Source organism: Mus musculus, chromosome 7 (assembly GCF_000001635.26).
Source record: "Mus musculus strain C57BL/6J chromosome 7, GRCm38.p6 C57BL/6J".
Taxonomy (NCBI): domain Eukaryota; kingdom Metazoa; phylum Chordata; class Mammalia; order Rodentia; family Muridae; genus Mus; species Mus musculus.
Genome location: NC_000073.6, coordinates 17,118,597 through 17,140,138, shown reverse-complemented (window position 1 = coordinate 17,140,138; position 21,542 = coordinate 17,118,597). Strand labels below are relative to the sequence as shown.

Sequence of the window (21,542 nt, the reverse complement as noted above, 5' to 3'; positions counted from 1 at the left end):
TTGCAAGCTTGTACAACCACTCTGGAAATCAGTCTGGAGGTTCCTCAGAAAATTGGACATAGTACTACCGAAAGATCCAGCAATACCTCTCCTGGGCATATACCCAGAAGATGTTCCAACTGGTAATAAGGACACATGCTCCACTATGTTCGTAGGAGCCTTATTTATAATAGCCAGAAGCTGGAAAGAACCCAGATGTCACTCAACAGAGGAATGAATACAGAAAATGTGGTACATTTACACAATAGAGTAGTACTCAGCTATTAAAAACAGTGAATTTATGAAATTCCTAGGCAAATGGATGGATCTAGAGGATATCATCCTTAGTGAGATAACCCAATCACAAAAGAAGTCATTAGATATACACTCACTGATAAGTGGATATTAGCCCAGAAACTTAGAACACCCAAGGTACAATTTGCAAAACACAAGAAAATCAAGAGGGAAGACCAACTTGTGGATACTTCATTCCTCCTTAGAACAGGGAACAAAATACCCATGAAAGGAGTTACAGAGACAAAGTTTGGAGCTGAAACGAAAGGATGGACCATCCAGAGACTGCCCCACCCAGGGATCCATCCCATAATCAGCCACCAAACTCAGACACTACTGCATACACCATCTGAAGTTTCCTTTCCTCTGGTGGCAGCCATCAGGTGAGCCAAGATGGGTGCATATAAATACATGCAGGACCTATGGAGGAAGAAGCAGTCCAACATGATGGGCTTTCTTCTGAGGGTCCAATGCTGGCAATACCGTCAGCTCTCTGCACTGCACAGGGCTCCCTGCCCCACCCGGCCTGAAGACTGGGGTACAAGGCTAAGCAAGGCTATGTCATTTACAGGATTCGTGTCCGCCGTGGTGGTCATAAATGCCCAGTTCCTAAGGGTGCAACTTACAGCAAGCCTGTCCACCATGGTGTTAACCAGCTGAAATTTGCCGGAAGCCTTCAGTCTGTTGCTGAGGAGAGAGCTGGGTGCCATTGTGGGGCTTTGAGAGTCCTGAATTCCTACTGGGTTGGTGAAGATTCCACATATAAAATTTTTGAGGTTATCCTCATTGATCCGTTCCATAAAGCTATCAGAAGAAATTCTGACACCCAGTGGATCACCAAACCAGTTCACAAACACAGAGAGATGCGTGGGCTGACATCTGGCCGAAAGAGCCGTGGCCTTGGAAAGGGCCACAAGTTCCACCACACTATTGGTGGTTCCCGCCGTGCAGCCTGGAGAAGGCGCAATACTCTCCAGCTCCACCGTTACCGCTAATACAAGTGATATTTGTAAAATTCATATCCAATAAACAATTTAGGACAGTCAAAAAAAGATTTTTCTGAAGGAGCCCTGATATAGCTGTCTCATATGAGGCTATGCCAGTGCCTGGCAAATACAGAAGTGGATGCTCACAGTCATCTATAAGATGGAACACAGGGCCCCAAATGCAGAAGCAAGAGAAAGCACTGAAGGAGCTGAAGGGATCTGCAACCCTATAGGTGGAACAACAATATGAACTAACCAGTACCCCCAGAGCTCATGTCTCTAGCTGCATATGTATCAGAAGATGGCCTAGTCGGCCATCACTGGGAAGAGAGGCCCCATGGTATTGCAAACTTTATATGCCCCAGTACAGGGGAACGCCAGGGCCAAGAAGTGGGAGTTGGAGGGTAGTGGAGCAGGGCATGGGTAGGGTATAGGGAATTTTCGGGATAGCATTTCAAATGTAAATAAATATCTAATAAAAAATAAAATAAAATAAAATAATAAAGAAGAAATCAGTGACTCCCTGAGCAGAAAGAGTCTTGTGTTACAGGAAGGACCTACTGAAGTAAGGGGAACTAAACAGAACCCCATCCTTCACCTTCCAGGAGGAGTGACTGTGTCACACCAGAAACACATGATTTCATGTCTAGTACGTGGGCTGACAGACCTAGAATTCCTCAGAAATTCTCCAGAGGCAGGTGACTTAGGTCTAGAGTCAGATCTAACTGTCCATTTGTGCTCAAATCTTGGACAAGATGTCCCCTTAAGCAGCTGATGACCAAGATTAACATCAGCTTCTCCCCTCTCTACAGACACCAGAGAAGGCCTCCAGGGTGGAGACACTGGATACGTGGCTGGAGACAGATAGCTTGTGCTTCACATCTGTCGCCTGTGGCCTATGTGAGACTCATGTGGACTTTGTGTTCCCTGTGTCTCAGTTTCCCCATGACAGCACACTTGGGGAACAAATGCTGCAGTGTCTACAAAGTAGCCTTAAATATGAACAAGACCCTGACACTGGGGCAGAACAGCTATCTAGATCTATTCCTCAGCAGGAGGGAATTCACTGGACTTAATTGTCGAGGGCCATACAGGAGGAACAACATTTGGAAATGACTTTAGAACTCATGGAATGTGGCCCACTAGTTACTACAGCCCATGAATGAGCCTCACTGTGACATGGCCAGAGGACTGGTGTCCTGAGGACTTCACGCTGTTATGAAGGTCTGCTCTGCTTGCTGCCCTCATATCCTTCTTCATCTAAATTATGTGAAAAATCTAAGGGGTCTTCTAGTCCCTCACTGGGCAATATTTCTGGCACTCACAATAATAATGATTGATCTCTTTCAGAATTGCTGCTGGGGCAGATTAATGATTCAAACCCCACCCTAGGAAAGAACTTAGAGACGTAGACTGTCCACAATGACCATCACCCTTAGAAAACATTTGGAAAAATAAAATTGTTAGTGAAACTATGTTGAGATGTTTTTACTATGGGATCCGATGTAGAAAATCTTAGGGAACAATCTGAAGTTCAGAAAGTCACACTCTTAGTAGTTAAGCTAGGACCTTTTATAGTCAGGGAACAAGAGGAATGGCAGCACTGACTGACCTGACTCTCATTGAGGCTGGCTAGTGATGATGTTACCCATTTTTGCCCTCAGCTTCCTGATGTGATTTATTGAAAGTTGCAAATGAGTAATGTGCTGTGCATTCTGAGGATTTAAGGTAGATATGACTGACTTTTATATAAAATTTTGGCTTTGTAATTCTTTTAAGCTTTTTACAAGATTACTTTTAAAGATAAATAATAAACTAATTACTGCCTTCTTTGTAAATTTCTTCCTGCCCATAAGAGAAACTGGCTGAGAAAACTACTTTGCTTGCTTACACTTTGTTAATCTATAACGAATTGCTTAGTTACAAATGCACATGGGTTTTTGGAAATAATTTGTTGTCTTTACCTGCACTATATAATGTTATTTCTTGTAAAGAACTTTTATCATTAAGGCATGTTAGATTTTTGTCAAAGACGTTTTTCTGCACCTAGAGATGATAATATAGCTTATGTATATAAGTATGTATATATTAGTGTTGTATACACATATCTATCTATCTATCTATCTACCTATCTATCCTATCTATCCTATCTATTGGAATACTATTCCAATGTAAACACAAAGAAATAAAAAATAGCAGGAAAATGGGTGGAACTAGAAAGTATGCTGATCATAGGAACCAAAACCAACTCCAAAGACAAATGCCACCCCCCCCCCGTGTTCTTTCCCACTTGCAGTTTGTAATTAGTGTCTTCCAGAAAACTTCAGAGACCATGGGGACAGGGGACACAACAGTGATTCAAATGGAGGTGCCATCTACTCTTCACTGTTCTAGGTCTCTTTTTCTTGGTGTGATAAAGAACACACTGAGCAACAGCACTTTAGGAGAGAGTAAAAAGGTTTATTTCCCTTGTGGGTCTGAGTCATTTTGTGACATGGAAGTATATCAAGGCACAAAACAAGATTATGGCTGGGAGATTCAGACAGCTCATAAATCATTCTGTTCAATGTAACAGATCCCAACCCTGCTCACACTGCCCCAGGTCACCTGGAGTCAAGAGCCTGGAACAATTATCTGGAGCCAGGACTTCCTGGCAGTCTCTTCTATTAAGATTGAAGAGTTCCCTTAGCCAGACTTGGTTCCAAGGATCTTTTTCTCAGGCTAAATTTGTGGTGAGACCCACACAATCTGGGCTTATCATGATTCTTTGGCTGAGTTACTTTCCCCCAAAAGTATATTCTGCTCTCAACAGTGTGAATTCAAATAAAACATTCATATATTTTAGTTTGTGTACTCTATTCCTGCACTAAATTCTAAAACCCCAGTGTGGACACAACATACTAGCAGGAAGCAGGAACAGTCAAGACCAGTGTGTGTACCATAAAAACATCCCACCTAGCACCCAGAGGTCACACAAACCATTGACTGTTTTCATGGTGACACACATGTGTTTGTGTAGGTTCAACCTCAGCATTTGAGATTTGAAGGCTCAAAATATCCTGTACCCAGCTGGACGGTGGTCTCTGTAAGGGCAGCGATCCACTGGTATGCATTGTGCCTCTGACGCTGTATGCAGACCCCAAAAGGTTTTGATTGGTGGCTATTTCAAACTGTGCAAGTCCATGGCTGTCAACACCAGTTTCCCCTTGTGTCAGTGAAAGGCTTGAAACACTCTGTCCATTAAGAACAAATGGAACATTTTCCCCTTGGGCTACATTGGGCACCAATAGTGAGCAGAGCAGTGTGGGGAGTGTACCAGCAGCTTGAAAGTGAGGCAAAAAGCTGGAGAGATGGGTTAGTGGTTAAGAGAACTAGTTGCTCTTTCAGAGGATGTGGGTTCAATTTCCAGCACCCACGGGATGACTCACCATGGCCTTTAACTCCTGTTCTAGGAGGTCTGATGGCCTCTTCAGACTTCTGCAGGTACCATATGCATGTGTGTTGTACACAGACTTAAACACACACACACAAGTAAATATCTAAATTTTCCTTCAGAAAAATGAATGAAAAATATGGCTGGAAGAAGAGAAAGAGGGGAATCTTTACATTTGGTAGGAAGCTGGGGCGTGTGTCCTAAGCAGACATGTTCATTCCTCTGCCTCAGGGTGTGTGTCTGGGTGTGTGCACAGTATTTGTAGTACTGGTAGGAGTCTTTGGAGTATGTGGGAGCAATATGACGTGACCTATTTTCAGTCAGTGCCCCTGACCGTGTCATTCCCCCTATGTAATCTCTGCTCACTCTGAAGAGCATTTGTGGGTGGATCGATGTCTTCACTAACCTCTTCCTCTAGAGACCCTAGGCCATCTCTTTATCATTCACTTTATAAGGTTTATTTTACCTTAATGTACGTGTGTGCCTTGTACTATATGCATACAGGAGCCCTCTGAGGCAGGTGACTGTGTGGAATCCCCTGGAGCTCAAATTACATGGCTTTGTGAAGTCTCCTAAAATGGATGCTGGGAACTGAACTCTGGTCTTCTGGGAATGCAGCAAGCACCCTTAACCACTGAACATCTCCCTATCCCACCATTCTCATTTTCTTGTTTTATTCCCTTTATGGTTCCAGTCAACCCCTCCCTAATTTTACCTTCGAGATGCAAGTCTGCCTTCCAGTCCATGACAACTAGAGCTTCAGAAAAAAAGAAATCTGCCTATGTTTGTGGGAAGGCACAGTGCCTAGAAAAGGCTCAGACTCCTGTGGAAGAATGACTGAAAGGATGGATGAATTCATTCATTCATTCATTCATTCATTAATGAGTATACCAACACACTGACTTTTGAGAGAGTCTCATGGCAGTAGATAACAAAATAAGCTAATATTCAGTTTTATTTTTAAGTTTTCATTACTTATGCATTTTATGTGTGTCAGACAGAGGATATGTGTGTGTTTTAGTGAGTGGGAACATGCTTCTGTTAACACAAGAAGGTTAGAGGGCATGAAAGAATTGATCCTCTCCTTCCATCATGAGTGATTTGGACATTGAACTCAGCACATCAGCCTTGTCAGCAAGTGCCTTTACCCACAGAACCATCTCAGTGGCTCAGCCTGGTATGATATTCATTTGGAGACTCACTCTCTCATAGCTGGTAGCCTGGGTCTTTGGTCTTCAGCATATAATGGCCAATGGTGATTGACTTCGAAGAGAAAACAGTCTGGATTTTCCACATCCTTTATCCTGTGCTCTTCACTGAGAACTTACTGTAGATTAGCTTCTGTCTCCCTCTGCCTTACACAACCCCCACAAGAGCAAACCCTAAGTCCTCTCTCAAGCTCTTATCTTAGGAGCCATTTTCTCAACCCCCTCCTCCTGTCCACTGTCAAGACAATGCCACCTTGTCTTAGTTAGGGTTTTACTGCTGTGAACAGACACCATGACCAAGGCAAATCTTATAAAAACAAAACAAAACAAAACAAAACAAAACAAAACAAAACAACAACATTTAATTGGGACTGGTACAGGTTCAGAGGTTCAGTCCATTATCATCAAGGTAGGGAGCATGGCAGTATCCAGGCAGGCATGGTGCAGGAGAAGCTGAGTGATCTATGTCTTCATCCAAAGGCTGCTAGTGGAAGACTGACTTCCAGGCAACTAGGGTGAGGATCTTATACCCACACCCACAGTGACACACCCATTCCAACCAGGTCACACCTATTCCAACAAGGCCACACTTTCAGATGGTGCCACTCCTGGTCCAAGGATATACAAACCATCACATTCCACTCCCTGGTCCCCATAGACTTGTTCAAAAACATGAGTCTATGGGGGCCATACTTAAACATAGCATAATGCAAAATGCATTTAGTCCAACTTTCAAAGTCCTCATATGTCGCGTCCCACTTGACCAGCAAGAAAGATGCAACCACCGGTTCTTCTTAATGCAGTTTTTACTCAGGCAGCTACTTACTTCAAATCCCCCAGCCTCTCTGGTTACAAGTGTTTTTCTCTCCAGCCACAACCACACCCCCACCAATCACCACAGGTCACATCACCTCATCAGGCAGGCTTGCTCAGCCAATCAGGGATTAAGGGCGGGCCATCCACCAAACATGGGCTTGTTTACTACCTGGAGCAGACTTCCATCCTGCTGACCAGGAAGTCCGGAATGGCTCCCTACACTCATAGTCTATAGCAGTTGCAACAACGTTAAAAGTCCAAAGTTCAAGGTCTCTTCTGAGATTCATTCAACTTAATTAACTGTAATCCCCAAAGCAAGGCAGTAAACCAGCTGGGCAAACTCCAAACTCTGCATCTCCACAGCTGATGTTAAAGTGGTCTTCAGATATCCACTCCTTTTTCATCTTTGTTGACTGCAACAAACTGCTTTCTCTGAGGCTGGTTCCACTCCCTGTTAGCAGCTTTCCTCAGCATGTATCCCATGGCTCTGGCATCTTTAACATTTTTGAGTCTCCAAGGCAATTTCAATGTTACAGCTTCTTCTTTCAGTGTCTGGGATTCCACTTGATCTTTTGGACTCCTCCTAAGGGCTGGCATCACTTCTCCAGCTCTGCCCTCTGTAGCACTCTATGCTCAGCTTGATCCACTCCACTACAGCTGCTGTTCTTGGTGATCATCCCATGGTACTGACATCTCCAATACACTGGGGTGTTCCACTCCAACTAGGCTTCACCAATAGCCTCTCATAGGCTCTCTTCAGGGTGCCAAGCCTCAAATCCTTTGCATGACCCCTAGGCCATCAACTACAGCTGAGGCTTCACCTTCTCCAATGGCCTTTCCTGACCTCTCACAGTGCTAAGCCTCAGCTTCTCTCCATGATCCTGTCATTCCTTCACAAGCAGTACCACCTGAGTGACTCTTACACATTACCAAGTCCAGCTGCAGCATGAAGTACAACCTTGGGTATCTCTGGAACACAGCTTCTTTGTGCTCCCAGAAAACAATTTCCAGAAGATTTCACCTCAGTGATGCTGGTCTCTTCTTAATCACTGCTAATTCCTTAGCTCCAGCTAACCAGCATCAATTTTCCCAGTAGTTCCTTCCATTCTTAACTCTAGAGCCAGAGCCACATGGCTGAAGCTGCCGAGTTCTGCTGCTTACAGGAACTAGAACATGATCCCCTTGTACTATTACATTATCACTAGCTTTATGTTTTCTAAATCCTTCACTGCCTAAGCTTGGCTATCCTGGTTCTTGCTCTGTAAATTGACCTTGAATGCAGAGATCAGCATGCCTGCCTCATGGGATTAAAGGTGGTACCACCATGCCTGGATCTAATTAAGCTGGGTAGAACCTTGCCCCAAAGTCCCACTCCCTTAATCTGTTATCTCCTAGAACACAAGATTTTGCTCCACTTCACTTCCTGGTATGCCTTTAATACTCGAACCATATATTTTATATTTTGCCTTTTTAAGCTTGCTATGCTTGTTTAAACTTCTCTTTGTGAGACTTGACCAGAGAACAAAGTCTCTGATGGGCTTTTTTGAAACTTCCTTTGTCAATGCAATTAATGCAATTAATCCAAGTCTCTTCACCTTAGCCTCAGGCAGACTTTTCAGACAAGGGTAAAAAGTAGCCACATTCTTCACCAAAATACCACAAAAACAGTCTTTATGCCACATACTGAAATTCTTCTCCGTTGAAATCACTTGGGCCAGGTCAACACAGTTCAAATTACTCCCAGCAACAAAGTCTTCCATATTCCTACTAGGATGGTCCATTAAGCCCCATTTAAAGCATTCCACTGAGTTCCAAATCCAAAGTCCAAAAATCCACATTATTTCAAATAAAAGCATGGTCAGGCCATTCACAGCAATATACCACTCCTGGTACCAACTTCTGTCTTAGTTAGGGTTTTACTGCTGTGAACAGACACCATGACCAAGGCAAATCTTATAAAAAAACAAACAAACAAAAAAAAAAACATTTAATTGGGACTGGTACAGGTTCAGAGGTTCAGTCCATTATCATCAAGGTGGGAGCATGGCAGTATCCAGGCAGGCATGGTGCAGGAGAAGCTGAGCGATCTATGTCTTCATCCAAAGGCTGCTAGTGGAAGACTGACTTCCAGGCAACTAGGGTGAGGATCTTATACCCACACTCACAGTGACACACCCATTCCAACCAGGTCACACCTATTCCAACAAGGCCCTAGCTCTTTCTTATTTTCATTCTCTTTCTTTAAGAAGAATTTCTTTAAAAGTGCAATTTTTTTTAGAATTTTCTACATGATCATTGCATTCAATCACTTTCTCTACTCCCCCTCCTCCCATGCCTTCTCCTCTTTCTCAACTTCATGATTTCTTCTTCAACTATCATTATTACATTTTTGTATATAAATATATAAATACTATCTGTTGGACCCATTTAGTGCTACCCATGTGTACCACTTGGGATTGGTTAACCTATCGGGGGCTCATCCCTGGAAAATAATGACTCTCCTCTCAGCATTCATTAATTACTAAAGCTCTTTATATAGGAGAGGATCCTCTTGAGATTTGTCCATCAATGCTGGCATGTCAGTTGGTGTTGACATGACTGTGGAAGAGGCCATGTGGATGAGATACCTTGGCTGCAGCTTTCCTGTCATATATTAAAGACAAAAATCTCACTATAGACATCCTGGTTCTCTTTCTTTTATATTCTTTCCACTTCCCCTTCTAAAAATGTACCCAGACCCTCAAACAAAGAGGTTATGGTACAGACAGATCAGTTGGTGATGGAAACCCCATGGTGTCAGTTGTTTCCTGCATTCCAATCAATCTTGGATTTCTTTGGTGGTCCTCATCTGTAAAAAAAAAGAAGAAGAAGAAGAAGAAGAAGAAGAAGAAGAAGAAGAAGAAGAAGAAGAAGAAGAAGAAGAAGAAGAAGAAGAAGAGGCTTCTTTTATGATGGTGATAGCAACATTTATCTGTAGATATAATAATGTATATTTAAAATGAACCTAGAAATTATACTGATTTAGAAAAGAAGCCACTTAGGTTCCCCTCTATGATCCATGACCTCACTAGCCATGAGTATTTGATTAAGATTCTAGAACCAGGTATGATTTCCCTCCTACTGAGCAGAACTTATGTCCAATTACACAGTTGTTGGTTTCCTACAAGACGGCCATGCCACTGTTGCACCATTAGGGATCTTGCCATGGTGTTCAGAGCTATGGTTTTATAGGATCACAACTGAGTAGGACTATGGATTGTTTTCCTCTACTCTCTGTTGTCAGCTTGCCTAGAACCTCAGTTAGGTAGTTTCTGGTTCAGATTCAGCTAGACACCTCCAACCTTATGTACCAACCTTGTGTCCCAAAGGTTCATGGTGTCTTCAACAGAGGAATCTATCTACAATTTCTAGGAGGCAACCAAGGGTAACATCAGTGTCATATATCATTTGGGAATTCTTGAACTAAACTGAACAACAATTTGAAGTGAGGTTTCTTATCCCTGACACTGTATTTTTGTTAGTCCGTGGCTCTTAGGGGGAGTATTGTCATGTAGTACAGCCTCATTTAAATATACATGCTTAGATAAATACAAACTAATATGATCTTCTAGTAGATTTTTCAGACCTCTTTACTGTTATTTATACCTCCACTTCCTTCTCCTTCATTATTGCCCTTACTCCTTCTCCACAATAAAGACCTCCCTGTTTTGTTCCCATTTCCTCTCCATAGCACCTGGACCCAGTATTCTATTTCCCAGTGCTCCTCCTGCCTCAGGGTCTTTTAATTGAGGAAGGAGGGCCCAGGCCACTGTGGGCAGCACCATCCCTAGGCAGATGGTCCTTGGTCATACAGGTTGTATAAGAAAATTAGCTAAGCATAAGCCAGAGAGTCAGCCACTGAATGAGCCAGCCATAATCTTGTTTTGTGCCTTGATATCCTTCCATGCTACAAAATGACCCAGAACCAGAAGGGAAACGGATCTTTTACTCTCCCCTAAAGTGCTGTTGCTCAGTATATTCTTTATCACACCAAGAAAAAGAGACATAGAGCAGCGTAAGGGGAAGATCAGATGGCCCATCCATTTGAATCAATGTTGTGTTCCCTGTCCTTATGGTCTCTTAACTTTCCTGGTTTCTCTGGCTATCTGTGGTTAAGCTCATATATCTGAAGACACTAATCTGCTAACTCCAAGTGAGAAAAAACATAAGGCATTTGTCTTTGGTCTTGGTTCTGGTTCCTATGATCAGTACATTTTCTAGTTCCACCCATTTTTCTGTTAGTTTTCTTATTTCTTTGTCTTTACATCTGAACAGTTTTCCAATAGATAGATAGATAGATAGATAGATAGATAGATAGATAGATAGAAAGAAAGAACACTCTTAAACATAACCTATTATGATCATCTCATTAGGTGCAGAAAAAAAGTCTTTGACAAAATTTTACATGCCTTCATGATAAAAGTCCTTGATGAAGTAAGGGGTGGAGGGAGCATACATTAATATGATAAAGACTATATGTAACAAGACTACAACCAATAGTACTGAAAAGAGGAAAATGTTGAAGCAATCCCTCTTAAACCAAGAAACAGACAGGCTGCCTACTATCTTCACTCCTCCTCAATACAGGACTGGAAGCACTGACTGGAGCAATTATACAAAAGAAGAAAATTAAAGGTATACAAATACAGAAAGAAGAAGTCTAAATGTCCCTATTTGCAGAAGGCATGATATTATACAGAAGAGATTCTAAAATTCCAACAGAAAGCATCAAGAAACAAGAATCTCAGCAAAGTGTCAGGATACAAAACCAATCTATGATAGTCAGTAGTTTCTCTCTCCAGCAACAGCAAACACACTATGAAACATGTCATGGCCAAACTACCATAGGCAGTGGCCTCAGAAAACCTAGGAGCAGGAGAGGGTAAGAGAGGACATATGTTTAAAATGGCCATGGATCTGAACAGAATTTTCAAAAAAGGAAAAATAGATGACTGAGAGAAATCCCCAAAAGTGTTCTTCATCCTTAGCAATTAGGGAAATGTAAACTAAAACTACATTGAGATTTCACATTATCCCATTCAGAATGGCTGACACCCTACAAAACTGCTGATGGAGTGTGGGGAAAGGGGAGCCCTCATTCACTATTGGTGGGGTTGCAAACTGGTGCAACCACTATAGGAATCCTATGGAGTACTAGCAATAATTAATTAATAAATAATAATAATAATAATAATAATAACCTGCCACATAACCCAGCTACTCCACTCCTGGCATTTGATCAAAGGACTTGACATCCTACTCCACAGATCCTGCTCAGCCATGGTCATTGCTACTCTAGGCATAGGAGCTAGAAAGTGGAGACAACTTAAACAGCCTTCAACTGATGGATAGGTAACAAAAGTTGTGTATACACACAATGAAATAATTTTTTGAGCGTGGATGATGTGTCTTTATATCACCCCCTAGAGAACATGAAAAGGCCTGCAGTTCATGTCTGTGTCTACAGCAGGAATGGCCTCCAGGCTCAAGTACTGTGAGGTGGCCTGACACTTGGGCACAAGTGTGTTGTGAGGCTAGTCACCCTGCTCACTGACTCCAGGCAGTGAGGGGTGAATCTAAGGAGGGTTCAAGATTTGTTCTGGGGCCGAGAGGTTTGTGCCTCAGGCCCCGGCAGCGGGAGTCTCCTTGGCTCCAGGACTCCGCGGAGGGCAGGCTGCACGGGTGACGGTGTGGAATACAGAGGCCAGCCATTTCTGGGACAGGCGAGAGCCACAGAGCTTCTGAGGCGGCGCCATCTTCAGCTCCAGACAACCGGCCACCTTCCTGGTGAGTGCACAAGGGTCCGCCCGGCCCGAGAGGTTTGTACCTCAGGCCCCGGCGGCGGCGGGAGCCTCCTTGGCTCCAGGACTCCGCGGAGGGCAGGCTGCACGAGTGAAGGTGTGGAGTGCAGAGGCCAGCCGTTTCTGGCACAGGCGAGAGCCACAGAGCTTCTGAGGCGGCGCTATCTTCGGCTCCAGACAACCGGCCACCTTCCTAGCCAAAGCAACACAGCTCTGGGAAAGATCCTGTTTTGGGCCTTCATCTTCAGTCAGGAGGAGGTCCAAACACCAGATAACTGTGCCCTTCCCTGAAAGAGGAGAGCTTGCCTGCAGAGACTGCTCTGACCACTGAAACTCAGAGGAGAGAGCTAGTCTCCCACGTCTGCTGATAGAGGGTAACAAAATCAACAGAGGAACAATCTCTAAACAAAGACAACTATAACAACTAACTCCAGAGATTGCCAGATGGCGAAAGGTAAACGTAAGAATCCTACTAACAGGAACCAAGACCACTCACCATCATCAGAACCCAACACTCCCACTTCGCCCAGTCCAGGACATCCTAACACACCTGAAAAGGTAGACCTGGATTTAAAAGCATTTCTCATGATGATGGTAGAGGACATAAAGAAGGAATTTAATAACTCACTTAAAGAAATACAGGAGAACACTGCTAAAGAGTTACAAGTCCTTATAGAAAAACAGGAAAACACATCCAAAGAGGTGATAGAAATGAACAAAACCATACTAGACCTAAAAAGGGAAGTAGACACAATAAAGAAAACTCAAAGTGAAGCAACGCTGGAGATAGAAGCCCTAGGAAAGAAATCTGGACCATAGATGCCAGCATCAGCAACAGAATATAAGAGATGGAAGAGAGAATCTCAGGTGCAGAAGATTCCATAGAGAACATCGGCACAACAATCAAAGAAAATGGAAAATGCAAAAAGATCCTAACTCAAAACATCCAGGAAATCCAGGACACAATGAGAAGACCAAACCTACAGATAATAGGAGTGGATGAGAATGAAGATTTTCAACTCAAAGGACCAGCAAACATCTTCAACAAAATTATTGAAGAAAACTTCCCAAATCTAAAGAAAGAGATGCCCATGAACATACAAGAAGCCTACAGAACTCCAAATAGACTGGACCAGAAAAGAAATTCCTCCTGACACATAATAATCAGAACATCAAATGCACTAAATAAAGATAGAATACCAAAAGCAGTAAGGGAAAAAGGATAAGTAACATATAAAGGCAAGCCTATCAAATTACACCAGATTTTTCACCAGAGACTATGAAAGCCAGAAGAGCCTGGACAGATGTTATACAGACACTAAGAGAACACAAATTCCAGCCCAGACTACTATACCCAGCCAAACTCTCAATTACCGTAGATGGAGAAACCAAAGTATTCCACGACAAAACTAAATTCACCCATTATCTCTCCAGGAATCCAGCCCTTCAAAGGATAATAACAGAAAAGAAGCAATACACGGATGGAAATTATGCCCTAGAACAAGCAAGAAAGTAATCCCTCAACAAAACTAAAAGAAGACAGCCACAAGAACAGAATGCCAACTCTAACAACAAAAATAAAAAGAAGCAACAATGACTTTTCCTTAATATCTCTTAATATCAATGGTCTCAACTCCCCAATAAAAAGACATAGACTAACAGACTGGCTACACAAACAGGACCCAACATTCTGCTGCTTACAGGAAACCCATCTCAGGGAAAAGGACAGACACTACCTCAGAGTGAAAGGCTGGAAAACAATTTTCCAAGCAAATGGTCTGAAGAAACAAGCTGGAGTAGCCATTCTAATATCGGATAAAATCGACTTCCAACCCAAAGTTATCAAAAAAGACAAGGAGGGACACTTCATACTCATCAAAGTTAAAATCCTCCAAGAGGAACTCTCAATTCTGAATAACTACGCTCCAAATGCAAGGGCAGCCACATTCATTAAAGACACCGTAGTAAAGCTCAAAGCACACGTTGCACCTCACACAATAATACTGGGAGACTTCAACACACCACTTTCATCAATGGACAGATCGTGGAAACAGAAACTAAACAGGGACACAGTGAAACTAACAGAAGTTATGAAACAAATGGATCTGACAGATATCTACAGAACATTTTATCCTAAAACAAAAGGATATACCTTCTTCTCAGCACCTCACAGGACCTTCTACAAAATTGACCATATAATTGGTCACAAAACAGGCCTCAACAGATACAAAAATATTGAAATTGTCCCATGTATCCTATCAGACCACCATGGCCTAAGACTGATCTTTAATAACAACATAAATAATGGAAAGCCAACATTCACGTGAAAACTGAACAACACTCTTCTCAATGATACCTTGGTCAAGGAAGGAATAAAGAAAGAAATTAAAGACTTTTTAGAGTTTAATGAAAATGAAGCCACAACGTACCCAAACCTATGGGACACAATGAAAGCATTTCTAAGAGGGAAACTCATAGCTCTGAGTGCCTCCAAGAAGAAACGGGAGAGAGCACATACTAGTAGCTTGACAACACATATAAAAGCTCTAGAAAAAAAGGAAGCAAATTCACCCAAGAGGAGTAGACGGCAGGAAATAATCAAACTCAGGGGTGAAATCAAACAAGGGAAACAAGAAGAACTATTCAAAGAATTAACCAAACGAGGAGTTGGTTCTTTGAGAAAATCAACAAGATAGATAAACCCTTAGCTAGACTCACTAAAGGGCACAGGGACAAAATCCTAATTAACAAAATCAGAAATGAAAAGGGAGACATAACAACAGATTCTGAAGAAATCCAAAACACCATCAGCTCCTTCTACAAAAGGCTATACTCAACAAAACTGGAAAACCTGGACGAAATGGACAAATTTCTGGACAGATACCAGGTACCAAAGTTGAATCAGGATCAAGTTGACCATCTAAACAGTTCCATATCACCTAAAGAAATAGAAGCAGTTATCAATAGTCTCCCAGCCAAAAAAAAAGCCCAGGACCAGACGGGTTTAGTGCAGAGTTCTATCAGACCTTCAAAGAAGATCTAATTCCAGTTCTGCACAAACTATTTCACAAAATAGAAGTAGAAGGTACTCTAACCAACTCATTTTATGAAGCCACTATTACTCTGATACCTAAACCACAGAAAGACCCAACAAAGATAGAGAACTTCAGACCAATTTCTCTTATGAATATCGATGCAAAAATCCTCAATAAAATTCTCGCTAACCGAATCCAAGAACATATTAAAGCAATCATCCATCCTGACCAAGTAGGTTTTATTCCAGGGATGCAGGGATGGTTTAATATACGAAAATCCTTCAAGGTAATCCATTATATAAACAAACTCAAAGACAAAAACCACATGATCATCTCGTTAGATGCAGAAAAAGCATTTGACAAGATCCAACACCCATTCATGATAAAAGTTTTGGAAAGATCAGGAATTCAAGGCCCATACCTAAACATGATAAAAGCAATCTACAGCAAACCAGTAGCCAACATCAAAGTAAATGGAGAGAAGCTGGAAGCAATCCCACTAAAATCAGGGACTAGACAAGGCTGCCCACTTTCTCCCTACCTTTTCAACATAGTACTTGAAGTATTAGCCAGAGCAATTCGACAACAAAAGGAGATCAAGGGGATACAAATTGGAAAAGAGGAAGTCAAAATATCACTTTTTGCAGATGATATGATAGTATATATAAGTGACCCTAAAAATTCTACCAGAGAACTCCTAAACCTGATAAACAGCTTTGGTGAAGTAGCTGGATATAAAATTAACTCAAACAAGTCAATGGCCTTTCTCTACACAAAGAATAAACAGGCTGAGAAAGAAATTAAGGAAACAACACCCTTCTCAATAGTCACAAATAATATAAAATATCTTGGCGTGACTCTAACTAAGGAAGTGAAAGATCTGTATGATAAAAACTTCAAGTCTCTGAAGAAAGAAATTAAAGAAGATCTCAGAAGATGGAAAGATCTCCCATGCTCATGGATTGGCAGGATCAACATTGTAAAAATGGCTATCTTGCCAAAAGCAATCTACAGATTCAGTGCAATCCCCATCAAAATTCCAACTCAATTCTTCAACGAATTAGAAGGAGCAATTTGCAAATTCATCTGGAATAACAAAAAACCTAGGATAGCAAAAAGTCTAAGGATAAAAGAACCTCTGGTGGAATCACCATGCCTGACTTAAAGCTTTACTACAGAGCAATTGTGATAAAAACTGCATAGTACTGGTATAGAGACAGACAAGTAGACCAATGGAATAGAATTGAAGACCCAGAAATGAACCCACACACCTATGGTCACTTGATCTTCGACAAGGGAGCTAAAACCATCCAGTGGAAGAAAGACAGCATTTTCAACAATTGGTGCTGGCACAACTGGTTGTTATCGTGTAGAAGAATGTGAATCGATCCATACTTATCTCCTTGTACTAAGGTCAAATCTAAGTGGATCAAGGAACTTCACATAAAACCAGAGACACTGAAACTTATAGAGGAGAAAGTGGGGAAAAGCCTTGAAGATATGGGCACAGGGGAAAAATTCCTGAACAGAACAGCAATGGCTTGTACTGTAAGATTGAGAATTGACAAATGGGACCTAATGAAACTCCAAAGTTTCTGCAAGGCAAAAGACACCGTCAGTAAGACAAAAAGGCCACCAACAGATTGGGAAAGGATCTTTACCTATCCCAAATCGGATAGGGGACTAATATCCAATATATATAAAGAACTCAAGAAGATGGACTCCAGAAAATCAAATAACCCCATTAAAAAATGGGGCTCAGAGCTGAACAAAGAATTCTCACCTGAGAAATACCGAATGGCTGAGAAGCACCTGAAAAAAAATGTTCAACATCCTTAATCATCAAGGAAATGCAAATCAAAACAACCCTGAGATTCCACTTCACTCCAGTCAGAATGGCTAAGATCAAAAATTCAGGTGACAGCAGATGCTGGCAAGGATGTGGAGAAAGAGGAACACTCCTCCATTGTTGGTGGGATTGCAGGCTTGTACAACCACTCTGGAAATCAGTCTGGCGGTTCCTCAGAAAATTGGACATAGTACTACCGGAGGATCCCGCAATACCTCTCCTGGGCATATATCCAGAAGATGCCCCAACGGGTAAGAAGGACATATGCTCCACTATGTTCATAGCAGCCTTATTTATAATAGCCAGAAGCTGGAAAGAACCCAGATGCCCCTCAACAGAGGAATGGACACAGAAAATGTGGTACATCTACACAATGGAGTACTACTCAGCTATTAAAAAGAATGAATTTATGAAATTCCTAGCCAAATGGATGGACCTGGAGGGCATCATCCTGAGTGAGGTAACACATTCACAAAGGAACTCACACAATATCTACTCACTGATAAGTGGATATTAGCCCCAAACCTAGGATACCCAAGATATAAGATAGAATTTGCTAAACATATGAAACTCAAGAAGAATGAAGAATGAAGTGTGGACACTATGCCCCTCCTTAGAATTGGGAACAAAACACCCATGGAAGGAGTTACAAAGACAAAGTTTGGAGCTGAGATGAAAGGATGGACCATGTAGAGACTGCCATATCCAGGGATCCACCCCATAATCAGCATCCAAACGCTGACACCATTGCATACACTAGCAAGATTTTATTGAAAGGACCCAGATGTAGCTGTCTCTTGTGAGACTATGCCGGGGCCTAGCAAACACAGAAGTGGATGCTCACAGTCAGCTAATGGATGGATCACAGGGCTCCCAATGGAGGAGCTAGAGAAAGTACCCAAGGAGCTAAAGGGATCTGCAACCCTATAGGTGGAACAACATTATGAACTAACCAGTACCCCGGAGCTCTTGACTCTAGCTGCATATGTATCAAAAGATGGCCTAGTTGGCCATCACTGGAAAGAGAGGCCCATTGGACTTGCAAACTTTATATGCCCCAGTACAGGGGAACGCCAGGGCCAAAAAGGTGGAGTGGGTGGGTAGGGGAGTGAGGGTGGGTGGATATGAGGGACTTTTGGTATAGCATTGGAAATGTAAATGAGCTAAATACCTAATTTAAAAATGGAAAAAAATGGAAAAAAAAAAGATTTGTTCTGGGAACTCCAGGTCCAGGGACAGAGATGATATGCATCCAGAAGATGGGTAGAATCAGGATGGGCAGTATCAGCAAATACTTCCAAATGATTTAAGGAAAATCCTGATATTGTCTCTTGACACTGAAGGCAGAAATTGATAGAATAGGGGTTGCACCTGCACTTGTCTGGTCTGACTCTCAGTCTATTCTCTTTCCCCAAAGGATGGAAATAGCTTTGGATATGAGTACAGAGAATATTACATATGGTTTAAATGGGTCTGTTCTATGCTCAGCACCAAAGACTCTGTTCTATTCGCCTTTCTGCTGCTGTGATATCAGCAACTTATGGAGCAAAGGATTTATTTGCCTGACACCTTGAGGCCAAAGCCATTTCTAAGTGAAGATAGGACAGAAATTTGAGACAGGAACTTGAATGCAGGAGCTGATGAGGAAAGGTAATTGTCAGCTCTGTCTCTTTGTCTCCGTATCTATCAATATATCTGTCTGTGTGTGTGTGTGTGTGTCTGTCTCTGCTTCTCTATGTGTCTCTATCTATTCATATATCTATCTACCTATCTATATATCTGACCTCAGTTTAGCTAACTTACATAGACAACCCAAGGCCACCTACATAAGGATGGCACTACCATAGTAACCTCCATCCTCCTACATTAAGACAATCAAGACAATTCATCACAAACAGTTCTGAAGACTGACCTGATTAAGATGTCTCTTTTGAGAACTAGTCACTACATGGGTACTTCATGACCTGTCATTTTGACAGTTAGTGCTATCCAGGACAGGACACTGCCAATTCTCTAAGAGAGTGCACATTATTATCTATGAGCACCACATGTGTTCACACAGCTGGATCTTCAGAGCCAGGACTCAGCTCTGAGGGGTCCTACCCTGAGGTTCACATTTCCAATTCCCTGATTCTGATTTTCTGATGTCCATCATTGACCTATGCTTAACCTTAAGAAGAACCAATTAAATAGCATCATCAAATCATTGTAAACCTCTATTATCCTGACTCAGGAAGGTCAGCCAGACAACTTCTTCAATCACAGAGCAGAGCCAGTCACCTGTGAAGCAGTAGCATATCTAGAAGCAGACCTCTGAGCTGCTGGCCCCCATCTCTGAGTTTTCTCTTCTCATGTGGGAAATAGAAGGGTATTATCACAGGTCAAAATCAGGGTGTACAGTCTACAGAACAGCCATTGTAGACATTAATGGAGGGGACGGAAGGTCATGAGTTTGTGACAAAATTCTGTTGGCATGCCCTTAAGGACATTCTTTACTGGGAAGCCCCTGCCACTACCCTAAACAGCCTAGAGATATTGGAATCACATTTCAGGTTGAGATAAAAGAAATCAGAGATGCAAGGAGAGGGAGACTCAGGAGTGAAACAAGTTGAGAGTAGTAGCATTGACTGGTACTCAGTGCCAGTCCTCATGACTCAGATTACAGTGTCCTATGGATGTCAAACAGCCTCAGCCTATCACCTTCTGACAGGCTCTGACCACTTATCCACCATAGGGTAGATTATATCCTGAATTTCATGTTCACATGTTAATGCTACCAAGTTCTCAGCCTCCACTGGGCTGGAGTTGATACTTGAGGTTGTGTGTAACAGTGTTGTGCAGACAGCAGACAAGAGATTTCCCCTTTGTGGGACCTCTGACCAATGCAAGTACTTTTTTCCACTAATGCTGACATCTCATCTCTCTGCCAACCAGTGTCCAAGGAAAAGGCATGAGGAGGTGAATCACAGGCAGATGCAGGGGATCTGAGTGCTCAGAGATGGTGGGGCATCCTGTGTGAGCTAATCTACAGAGCATGGTGGTAGACAGACATAGGACTGCCTTACAGCACATAGCATTGTGTCCCTCCAGATACACTGACCTCCACTGCTCAGCGTGAGCCCATGCCCACCCCCAAGGCTTTGCTGGCTAAGCCTGCCCCACAGGTAGGTTGGGATGAGAGTTCCCATATTGCTTCAGTGAGAATCCTCAGAGCCTGTCCTCAGGACTTGAAGTGCAAACAGGAACCTGAGCCAAAAGACAAAGAGCAGGCCCTCTCTCAGCTCAGTAGTACAGCTGGACCACAACAGGAGCCATTCTGATCAGATGTTTCATGATGATTGACACGAGCCACTACTGTCTTATGGGAGCATGAATCTAGGAATGATCTATGAGCATGAAGGGTCAGGCAAGTTTTGCAACAGAGCCTTTTAGTCCTTAGTTATTAACATCCCTTCTCTCAGATGTGTGAACCACATGGAGAGCTTACTTGAGGTTTAGGTGGATACAGATAATCTGACCTATAGAAACTAGGCACTAGACCTTGCTGAAAATCACCTGATGGGCCAGGTATGTTCAACATATGTGTTGCTTAGTATAAAGCACCTGACACAAGATAGAGACACCTGGAGAAACTCAAGAAATTGCCTCCATCATCTTGATCTGTGGGTGTATACCTGAAGCATTTACTTGGTTATTTATTGATATGTAAAGGCACAGCCCACTGTAGGTGGTGCCATTCCTACACAGGTGGGCCTGAGATGTACAAGGAGAAGGTAACTGAACAGGTAACTGGAGTGAAGCCAGGCAGCATCTTTCCTCCATAGTCCCTGCTACAGTTCCCACAGATTAGAATAATGATATAAATAAATGATAATAGTAGAAAAATCACTGGATCAAAATTTTATTCTTCAGACAGAATAACAAAATTGACAACCTTTAATGAGATTAACATTGTGTTTACAAGATTAACATTAATACCAGAACTGAAATTTGAGACCTAACTATCCATTCTTCAGAATACTAAAAACTCCACAAGCACTAAATACTTATGTGCTAACTGTAGATTGACTGAGATGAAGCAGACACATACCCAGAAGTCCAG

The 21,542-nt window shown here is 42.3% G+C and overlaps 1 protein-coding gene and 1 pseudogene across 1 annotated transcript in view; one reads left to right on the top strand and one right to left on the bottom strand.

Annotated features, from left to right (window-relative positions):
- Positions 667-1,265, top strand: Gm7287 (predicted gene 7287; annotated as a pseudogene).
- Psg16 (pregnancy specific glycoprotein 16) overlaps positions 6,689-21,542 on the bottom strand; it is a 59,438-nt gene continuing 44,584 nt past the window's right edge. The window contains exon 6 of the mRNA NM_001310628.1: positions 6,689-9,564. Within this exon, the coding sequence (NP_001297557.1) occupies positions 9,470-9,564 (95 nt within the window). The 3' untranslated portion in view covers positions 6,689-9,469. The remainder of the gene's footprint in view (positions 9,565-21,542) is intronic.